Source organism: Pectinophora gossypiella, chromosome 11 (assembly GCF_024362695.1).
Source record: "Pectinophora gossypiella chromosome 11, ilPecGoss1.1, whole genome shotgun sequence".
Taxonomy (NCBI): Eukaryota; Metazoa; Arthropoda; class Insecta; order Lepidoptera; family Gelechiidae; genus Pectinophora; species Pectinophora gossypiella.
Genome location: NC_065414.1, coordinates 5913028 through 5924192, shown reverse-complemented (window position 1 = coordinate 5924192; position 11165 = coordinate 5913028). Strand labels below are relative to the sequence as shown.

Genomic DNA, 11165 nt, shown 5'->3' with positions numbered 1-11165 from the left:
TTGCACAGGAATTATTAGGTATATGACAACAGGTGTGTTAAAATGGCCACATAGAAGCAATTCGTCTAAGAAAGCAATATTGCAATTTGTCATTTGCGCATATAAAAGTAAGTGCGCAATGCATACAAATGTCAAAAATAGCAATAGTGCTGTCTTAGACGAATTGATTCGATGTGGCTATTTTAACCTCTCTGGACGCGTTAACACTGCCCCGAGCTGCTTCCGACCTTGTCTTGCTTTTGGTGTGTAGAAGCCATCAAATGCAGTATAATATATAGCTTAATGCGTTCAGAAATTAGAAATAAGACCAGGGGCCTGTTTAATAAAACTTACAATTGTAAATTACAACGACAAATTGATGTTCATTACGTAGCTAATATGAAACTGAAAAATATTTGTGATCACAAACTCCGCAATGTACATCAAATTGTCATTGTAATTTACAATTGTAAGTTTTATTAAACAGGTCCCAGCAGGCTGGGTTGCGAAATTTTGTTTGCGGTTTGATACAGAATGCCGCTAATCCTAGTTTTCATTCTCTCGCTCACTCAGTATAAACAGCAAGTATATGTATTGTTAATAACGAATGAAAGTGAAAGCTTTTAATACCCGTATTCTAAGATGTTGACTCGACTCTTCCTCCACTCGATTCGTCCTTAGATGAGCATTTTGGTATTTTAAGTAGACATAATACGTCCTCGACTTGAATACTTTACTCACTGGAGTCAAGCATATCATACTGCCAACAAAATAATAAAACTCGAGATAAGGTACGTAGTATTACAATACAAATACAATAATAAAACTCTTAATAAACATTATAACACAACAATTATAATCAGTTTTATAGTACAACAGGCGGCTAAGGTAGCAATCTCTTCTAGGAAACCTTTAGGTACTTATAGGAAATGTATTTAATAAAAGCATAGCGGGATAGACAGTGCAAAATAAAATATAATAATATATTCTATAAATAAAATAAATAATATATTATAAAATATTTAATAATATGTTTAATATTATAATATAATATATTTTGTATTCTATGTGTTCTCGTAAATAATTTTATTTGATTTGATTTATAAATGTATTATTCCTTACTCTATAGATATGAGTCGTGTAAACTGGTGAATAGCAAAATGTGTCAAGTTTGGTGGCGACTGTTATATAATTTTTTCGTGAAAAAATTGGGGAAATTGGGAAAATTGGGAATTGAAAAATTCCTTTTTCATGTCGGAACCCAATTTTTCAAGAAAAAATAATATGAAATTTCGCCACCAAACTTGAAATTTTGAGATTCACCCAAACACAGGTGCGGGTATCAAACTCGACAAAGGAGACTTACGAAAGGAAATGACTAAGCAAGTGTAACGTTCCGTATTATGATGTGAATTGTAGATAATTTCTTAGTTTAAGATTGTACTTATATGTTTTTAGTTAATATTTTACACGGCTGAGGATAATTACCTTGAACTAAAGTTGATTTTAGATAGATGAATACTTCCGTGATTTTAGTTACCTACGTGCTTATGTAAATAATAAAATGACGTACAGAAACGAGCATTTACTTATTTTAAAATACCAACTGATACTTATAATAATCTCATTCATTTTTGGAAGTTGCGGTAAGAGAGGTTCGTTGTATTACGAACTTGCGACAGAATATCTAAGCATTCCCGCCAAATAGGTGTGCGTCAAGCTAGCGGCCTCAAAAAAAAAATGGGCACGAAAAAATAATTTGACCATACCAAAAAATAGTACTCTTATTGAAAAAAATAGTACCTGTTGTAAAAAAATTAGTACCATCACGGTTCTGGATTTATAGCCATGTTTTATTGCACTTGCTAGCTTGACGGTGAGCGAAATTTGGCGAGAGTTAACAACAAGGTCTTTCGCTTTGATTTAAACGCCAAAAAATAGTATCGAAATAGTACTCACCCCCTGCAAAATACCGAAAGTAGTACTTCAACGGTTCCAAAGTTATAAAGGTAGTTCTTTGATCCCGCTAGCTTGACGTTTTGAAAATACCTATTATCTGGGGAATGCTTGCATACTTCAGTTTGTAACTAATGTCAATAAACTCGTATGAAATAGTACTCCCTACCATCATAATTTGGACCTGATTCTCTTTGTAGAAATATGTCAAAAAGTCATTATAACCTATGTCATACATTTATCAAGACGAGTACAGTCGCGAACAAAATTATTACACATGGTCAAGAATGTTGTCAGATTTCTGTATTTTTCCCCATTTTTGGGTAATAATTGGTGAAGTGCCAGGGTTGTTAGATTAAAGTAATATCATTGTTGAAACTCTTTGAGTTATTCTACAAATACTGCAAATTGTTTATTAACAAACACTTCGATCCGTAACAAATTCAACATGAAGGTATAAATTGATGGGTTATGAGCCAAATAAAAGAGATATTTAAGATTAATGCGGATTTTTATTTGGTAACTCAAAATTACAACCGGCGGCCATACAGTGCAAGGAGCAAGAGAACGAGTGAGGTTATGAATGTCAATGTCAGATCGACAATGACACTGACAGATGCGTTTAACGTTCCATTATGCTGAAGTTTATTATTCTACTAAATATATCTAAACATATATTCCAACATAAATTATAAAATAAAACAGCAGATTAAAAATGTATTATGATGTATTAAAATCACAGATTGTTTTCGTTAAGAACTAGACCCATGCAGCTATTTTCTATTAAAATTTGTGCATATGGGTGTATGCAATAGGAATTTTTTGTAATAGCAGCACTGAAGTGCAAAGAAATGGTAGGGTAGACCTCCAAAATGGCAATACTTACGAATAAATTGTGAGGTTATGTAATTGTCTACGTGACTGTATCAACAACAAATGTATGGCATAGGTTATGATGATTTTTTAACATTTCTACAAAGAGAATCGGATCAAAATTATGATGGTAGGGAGTACTATTTCATACGAGTTTATTGACATTAGTTACATACTGAAGTATGCAAGCGTTCCCCAGATAATAGGTATTTTCAAAACGTCAAGCTAGCGGGATCAAAGAACTGCCTTTATAACTTTGGAACCGTTGAAGTACTACTTTCGGTATTTTGCAGGGGGTGAGTACTATTTCGGTACTATTTTTTGGCGTTTAAATCAAAGCGAAAGACCGTGTCGTTAACTCTCGCCAAATTTCGCTCACCGTCAAGCTAGCAAGTGCAATAAAACATGGCTATAAATCCAGAACCGTGATGGTACTAATTTTTTTACAACAGGTACTATTTTTTTCAATAAGAGTACTATTTTTTGGTATGGTCAAATTATTTTTTCGTGCCCATTTTTTTTTTGAGGCCGCTAGCTTGACGCACACCCAAATAGTTAATTCCAAATCGACAAATATACGAAACTCACGTCAAAAAAAGGTACACGGTAAGTACAAAAATAAGTATAGACCTCGTATAACAAGACAACCAATCTCTGTAAAAAGGCGTTTCTTGTTACAAGCGATGGCGTGTAATGATTTACAACCGATATGGCACTTTATTTGAACAGCCATAACATATTAATTTGAAGGAACGAACTTATAATATCTAGTGTTGGTAACATCGTAACGAATGCTAAGGGGGATAATTCAGACCATGATTCTGAGTTAATATCAAGTGGAATTTTCCGTCGCAAAATTCATTTTTTTTGTTAAGTATTTTTTTAAATTATTCCACTTGATATCAACTCAGAATCATGGACTGAATCATCCCTCAAAGTTTATCAGTACAATACGGTCATCCCTGTTGTGCCTATGCTATGTATTTTGTAATCGGGAAAATCCCGATAAACACATCTCCTCCAACATCTATTATAAACAGGTATTGAAGCCTCAATAAAAGCCGAAGATATTCATTGATTTACTTTGACTTCTATTAGGCCATCAGTTTGTCTACGTAAGGTAAATATTTTAAAAACCCACACGGCTACTGCATTGACTTAACCCAATTGTCGCTGTTGATCTATCGCCAGCATCACATTACGATTCGGTTGGGTTATTATAACGTTACGACACTACCGTTAAACTTGGGCCGGTAGAAGGCCACACCTAACTCCTAATACGGGTGGTCAGACAAGTTTGGTCATTCATACTAAGTATTTCGGACGATATTGGCCCGATTCCTGCAGACACCTTCCTATTTTATTTTAAGTTATACCCGTCATTTTCTTATCCACCGAAAAGGAAAGGGACGGATGATTGACAGTTGTTAATTTTAAAATGAATGAACGGGCGAATAAAACAGGCATCTCGCTGATATGCAATCCGTTTGACGTGTGGTATCAACTTAATTCTGTCGGGTTCTTAGCAAATATACAACTTTGGGAGCACATAATTTTAAAAATCTTTGTAGTCTTGAATAGCTCTGATTGCTGTTCGGTGCGTTTATTTTAATTTTTGAAGGTTTGTAGGTAGGCACTTATAGGACAAAAAAATATTTCAGGCCATTCCCATAAAAAAAAGTTAAATTACACACCAATACAATTACCAGAACAAGACACATACAAGCACAAACACAAGGTAATTTAAAAGTTAGGTATATAATATGTAGAAATATATTATACAATTTCAATAAAAAGGAGTTAAGTAGATAAGTGCAGTGTGAACACACGGTAAGCGAGACGGCCGCGCAGAACCTATTATATCGACATTGTAAGGATCGGTGTGGCGCGTCGGCCGGTCCGTTGATGCGTTTGTATGAACACACTACGCGTTACCGGTGCGCACATTCGTGTGGACAGCGAGACACAGCTGGCGTGTCGGTAGCACATTCGTTGGTACAACTTTCGTGATAGCTACGCGTGTGCGTAGAGCACGCCTCGAGGTTCCAAATGCGCATATATTTGTCACAGGGGTCTAGTAGCTGAAGTGTTAAATACGTATTTGACAACAAAGTCCACACAGCCGAAGTCGCGGGCATCCAGCCTACATGATTAAACACACCTTTATTATACTTAGATTCCACTCCGGCGAAGAATTTTAAATACCTACTTATGCCTGCCAAAATAAATTATAGGAGTAGTATTTAGCCTACATGATTTTCCGCATGGATTACAAACATTTGCATCTTAATCTTTATTTTTTGGGTAAAAATGATGACCCTTTTTATTACACCCAGGCACAATTACATCTTCCACCCATTATTATTCTGATGAAAATAAAGAGAAACAAAATAGGTACTTAGCAACATAACTACACACCTAATGTGATCTAAAAATCAGGTAACAAATATTTTTATATATGCTACTGCCATTACATTGTATTTTTGAATAATTATGTACCCGAGTAATGAGAAAATAGGTAATTATCAAGTTAAATCTCGACCGCGCCATTTTTATTATTTTTGGGGAACGTAGCCTGAAAGTCTCTCATTATGTTCGTAGTGTATAATAATTTATTTGCCTACCGATATTGTATTATTACAGGTAGGTGAGTATATTGGGTTCTTTTCAGTATATTTTTGGTCGAGGTATCAATAGGTAGAGCAAGATGGAAAACAAAAGAAAGCGATTGAAATAGAGAGACGAGTGTGTACTTGTGGCTCTGCCCACCCCACTAGGGATTACGGGCGTGAGTTTATGTATGTTATGTATGTAGTGTGTATTCAATTCATCTAAAAAAGCAATATTGCTATTTGGCATTTGTTTGGATTGCGCACTTACTTTTAAGTATAGCAAATGTCAAATTGCAATATTGCTTTTTTAGATGAATTGCTTCGATGTAGCCTTTTTAACCCCCCTGTATTTTTCTACTTACTGCCAATAAGTAAATCATATTTTTCTTTTTGTTTTTAGTATGATTACTTAGTCTTTTAACATATCCCAATAATTGTATGAGAGATGTTATAAATGAGTATAATGCTTATAAAGAAGCATGAAATTGACCTCAAAATATCGTAATTAGGTACCTACATACCTATCTATAGATGTCTGGCCAACCGGTCGTCATTACGGTTACAAGTGGTATCCAGGTCAAACTACAAAACAAGTTGTATATCATCTTTCTTTTTCTCTCTTTTGTTTTTGACTTTGTATCGAAAAATGGGTACTATAGGTGTACCAGAATCTCATGGCAAATGGGGAATCAAATTTCTATAGTAAGCAACGCTCGGGTAATTGGATGAAAACGACACTATGGACATTATGATGTTTTTACATCATATATAATATAGTATATAGTATTATTACTATCTCAGAAGTGCAGGCTTATGTAGAAGAAAACTCAATTTACTCGGATAAACTCCACTGTATTTTAATTATCTAAATTTAACATCCAAACTTCTATTTATAACCAAAAATTATCCAGTTAATTACAAACGCTAAATTGTTTACTAAACTTTAGAAAACGCACCTCCAAAAAAAACTAACCAATTATCGCTCCAACGGATATCGCTAGCGAAGGTGCGGGAAAAATCTAGCTAATATAAGTAGGTATATATGAAAAACAATATATTTATGAATTTGTAATATTCAAGTATACCGAAAAAAACTAGTCCTACTTACGGGTCTTGAACTTTGACTTGACAATTGACAGTTTAACATTACCTTATGAAAATCATTATAATTATGTTTTACTTTTTTTATGCCATCAGATTCTGGTAGACCTATACCTAAGTACTTAGTAGTAGTGGTAATGGGTAGTATAGGTATCATCTTTCTTTTTTTCTTTTTTGGTATCGAAAAATCATTTTCAATGTGATTTTGTATCACAAAAATCATATCGAATCTAGCTATCATGGGTTTTCAACGTGGCATGGTTGAGTACTGATAGATAGAAACTACTTATATATACTTAAACTTTTTATTTATTTTAAAAACTTTCACACTTACATTATCACATTATTATATAGGTTTCTTTTATTTAACTATTAACATTTTTAATCTATAGGCTTAAAAAGTCACAATCAATCATAAAATATCTAAATCTATATCAAAACAAAACCTCTCTCTGCAACTTAGGTAAAGTTTTAGTAAAAAAAATACTTTTATAACATTTTTTTCTGACAACTAAATAATTTTAATTTTTGTAAGATATGTTGAAGAGACATCATGTCCTAGAAGGAAACTAAAGTACTTACAACAAAAACATCGCTGTTACGTATGCAGATTTGTTTTTGCTGGGACTGAAGAAAACCCGCGATACAAGTGAAGAATTGGTTTATTGATCAACCATTTACAGTAAAAAACATTAACAAAAATACTACTTAGATAAAGAGACTTTATGAAAAAACAAGTAAACAAACAGAAAAATAATCGTAAGTAAAATGAGAGAAGTGTCGTATGCCGTTTCAAGTCGGAGTCTTATTGGAATTTGCGGGTTCGCAACTAGCGGGTCCTGCGCGCATTATCTCCAGCCGCGACCTCATTTTCTCTACTGTCCGTAACACTCGCATTTTATATTAATGTAATATTGAATCATGTTTCTGTTTATTTATTTAGTACTATGTTACAGACTTTCGTTTTATTATTTATCACAATATTTCTAAACAAAACACAAACTATTTGCACAATAAATTTACACGACACTGTGCTATTTTCCGCTGTGTTGCTATATTTAATTGGTAATTGGTAACTAAAATATTGATTTATGTCTTCAAGGTAACCTATCCAAGCAAAGTACTCTTAATTGAACGACGAGACGCCACTGGCATAATACTAATTAACTCTTACAACTTTCTATAAATGTACGATACACTTAATGATTTAAGCAACGCGTAGTTTATTTAATAATTACTAATCTAATTTCATAACTAGACTATGACAAATGATATTACTAATAGTTACCTAATAGTACCTACACCTGGCTAGTTTTGCGACAGGCTTAGGTAAGCTATTTACGATCATTGCAGTTTCATTTCTCAACAGGTAAGCATTATAAGAGAAATTGCGTTTTACTCTAATTTGCGGACAGATATAAGTATCTAACAATTTATTTTTATCACTACACAGTATAAAACAAAGTTCCTTTTTCTGTCCCTATATCCCTATGTACGCTTAAATCTTTAAAACTACGCAACGGATTTTGATGCGGTTTTTTTAGTAGATAAGAGTGATTCAAGAGGAAGGTTATGTATAATAACATCCATTAAATAGTGGAGAAATAGTTATTGTTGAGGTTTTTATGTGATGTCGTAAATAATTTCATTTTTTCCTCAGCATTGCATTGATTGATAGGTACGATACGTGTGGCAAATGTGTCAAGTTATCTCAAAAGGAAGTTAAACATGTATCCACAATATGAAGAAAAAAATAATTAAACTAGATATAAGTAATAAATATAAGTAATAAATATATCAGTTTAATCTAACGAAAACTCGGTGTGATGTGGGTACTTAGTTCATGATTAGTGGATGAATCTACTGACTACCCCAATTGCGATATAGTCGTGAGCTTATGTTAATTTAAAATACCACATGAAATCAAAGAAACATCGAGAAGACTATCTTGTGGCAGGATGGGACGCCTGGTACAATTTGCCCTTATTTTAGATAATTTCTACTTACTTCACAATGTCTCGTGTACATAGCAAATAATAATATATAAACCAACAAGTTTTATCCGCTCGCAGTCAATCATAAACAGCCATTTCACGGATATTAAGCTCGGTAGTAAGCATGATACAAAAACAAAGAAGGTAAGTAATATAGAATACTTGAAATCACAATTTAGATGTACAAGTGAATGAAAACTAATAAAATCCGGGGATTCAAAAAGGCCACATTTCATCAAAACAGCAATATTTAAAGAGTTAGTGCATCATGTTAAGTCGAAATGTACAAATTGTCCATATTAACCCCACTTTTAGACCACTTTGGTCCCCAAAAAATTCAATTACATGGAATCTTTTAAAATAACGAATTCATGCTTGTCGAATCAACACAGTTTGGGCTTATGTCTATAAGTATGAGCAATATTTAGTTGCTAGTCAAGTGCCAAGGTCCGGAAGGAGCCAGGGAGGTCCCGGACCTTGTCGGTCCTGTCGTCGCGACAGTTGGTGGGTCGTAGTCCCTCGTCCACTTCCCAGCGCTTGTCGTTGGTTAGGAACCAATCCCTAGAAAATTAAGTTTTAAAATAAATATTAAAAAACAATTCTCAAAACTTAAAAAAAAATACATCTAAAGAAAGAAAGAAACATTTATTACTCCCGGACACCACAGACCCAGACAGACAGGTACATCTAGTTACTACAATATTTAAAAATTAACAAAACCAAAAGTAAAAATATAAAAAACCACCTGTCACTTGTGCAATTACCACCTTAGGACGTCAATACTTCGGAGTGACGTCCTGGAACGCAGTGTCTTTATTAATGGATTTGGGTAGGTACTAAAGGCGCGATAAAAGCAAAAATATAATTTGAGCTTAGTATTGGGTGATGGTAGAACAAAACATTTTCTTTATGGTAAGTATTTCATAAAAGTCATCCTTTAAGAAAAAAAATCTTAAATAAGCACCAAGAAACTTTTACATTTCTTTTTTTTTAGAGGCAGAATGGTGTCAAAAGCAAACCCATTGGATTAAAAAAAAACTTTTGCAATTCAATTCCGCAATCCTTTTTCTTCAATCTCAGTCAGAAGTACTTAGCTCTTAAATTATTAGAGGTGAAATACAATCTAGGCCCAAAGGCCTTCACTGACCGTTTGGCTTCTATCCTCTTGATCCAGTGTCGTTTGATCTGCTCGAGGGAGCCAGCCTGTCCGCCGTACTCTGTGGGTAGTAACTCCTGGGGGATGTCCTTGTACAGCGTGGTTGAGTTGGGCTCGTGAAACTTTATCTGCAACGAGGAAACCAAGCGTTCACCATCACACTATTATATTACCTATTTGTCTTTTGTGAATTATCATCACCGTATAGCGTTATCCCGTTTTTCCCAAGGTCCGCTTACCTAACCTGAAGATCTGGCAGATTTTTTATAGAAACGACTGCCTGTTTGACCTTCCAACCCGAAAGAAAACCGATCCAATACAGATTAACTCGCATGCCGTCGAAACGCATTTCTCGGGAATGTGTGTGTCCTCACAATGTTTTATTCCACCGCTGAACACACGATAATCATTTATGATCCAAAAATGAATCAGAAATCAAATTCGAAAATCATTCATTTAGGCCCGTGTTGGGATTTGCACCTGCGTCTGCCCGCACAGAAGATTCAAATTCAAATTCAATTTATTTAATTCGGACTGTATCCATATATATTAGTAACAAACAACTTATATTCTAATGTTTACTAGTTTCAAGCAACTTATATTCTAATGTTTACTAACTTATATTTATAGGTATTGAAAAACATTTTACCAGTTTTGCGACCTCTGCCTTGAGGAAGGGCTTGCAGATGGCGTGGATCTTGCTGATGTACGACGGAGCGTTGATGATGTGTACCTGCTTCAGTCGGATCGGGATAGCTTCCTGAAATAAAAATAAAAGATGTAAATCTTTCGGTTAAATGTTGATCTAACAGAGAGCTCGGTGAGGTGTGACTACTTAGTTCATCTTTCGATGGATGTAGGTACATCTGACTATCCTAATCGGGGTATATGTAGTCGTGAGCTTATGTTGATTGTTGTCTTATGTAAATATTGGAGCGTTGTTGACGTTGGAAATGGAAACAAGATAAAGACAGTTAAAGGCATCTGATTAATATACAAATATACAAGGATCTCCTTCCCCCCTCCGCCCCTCAGTCTTACTTTAGTCTTCAATCGTATGGGCGTTAGACGTCACACACATAGATGGTCATTGCGCGCGTGTGTGAAACCACACGTGTGTGTTTTTGTATGAAGTGTCCGCAGTGTGCCAATAGATATGCACGTATGAGTTAAAATTTATTGCCTCATAATATGTGGTTCATATAAAGTGAACTTGTTAATAACCATGCTACCACACTAAGGGTTGATTTGAATGCGGCGTTTGAGTTAAAAATATACAAATTATTAGGAAACCAATGAGAAGCCTACGCTTGAATAAATTTACAAACTTTGTTTCTTAGAATTATTGTTGAACAAGACCCCAATTATTATTAGTACTTTACAGAAAACAAAAAGCTAGAAAATTACGCCGACAACTTGTTCTACCCGTTGAAAGAAAACATGACGTCAATATAACGATCGCTATCAGAGTAAAAAATGGGATTATCCAATCTA

General features: G+C 34.3%; 1 protein-coding gene across 2 annotated transcripts in view; it reads right to left on the bottom strand.

Annotated features, from left to right (window-relative positions):
• Window positions 1–7165: 7165 nt before the first annotated feature.
• The window catches only part of LOC126370991 (alpha-tocopherol transfer protein-like), a 31226-nt gene continuing 27226 nt past the window's right edge, over window positions 7166–11165 (bottom strand). For both annotated transcript variants that reach the window (XM_050016187.1, XM_050016188.1), the window contains exons 5-7: window positions 10321–10431; window positions 9663–9799; window positions 7166–9076 (exon numbers count right to left, since the gene is read on the bottom strand). In XM_050016187.1, the coding sequence (XP_049872144.1) occupies window positions 8947–9076; window positions 9663–9799; window positions 10321–10431 (378 nt within the window). In that variant the 3' untranslated portion in view covers window positions 7166–8946. The remainder of the gene's footprint in view (window positions 9077–9662; window positions 9800–10320; window positions 10432–11165) is intronic.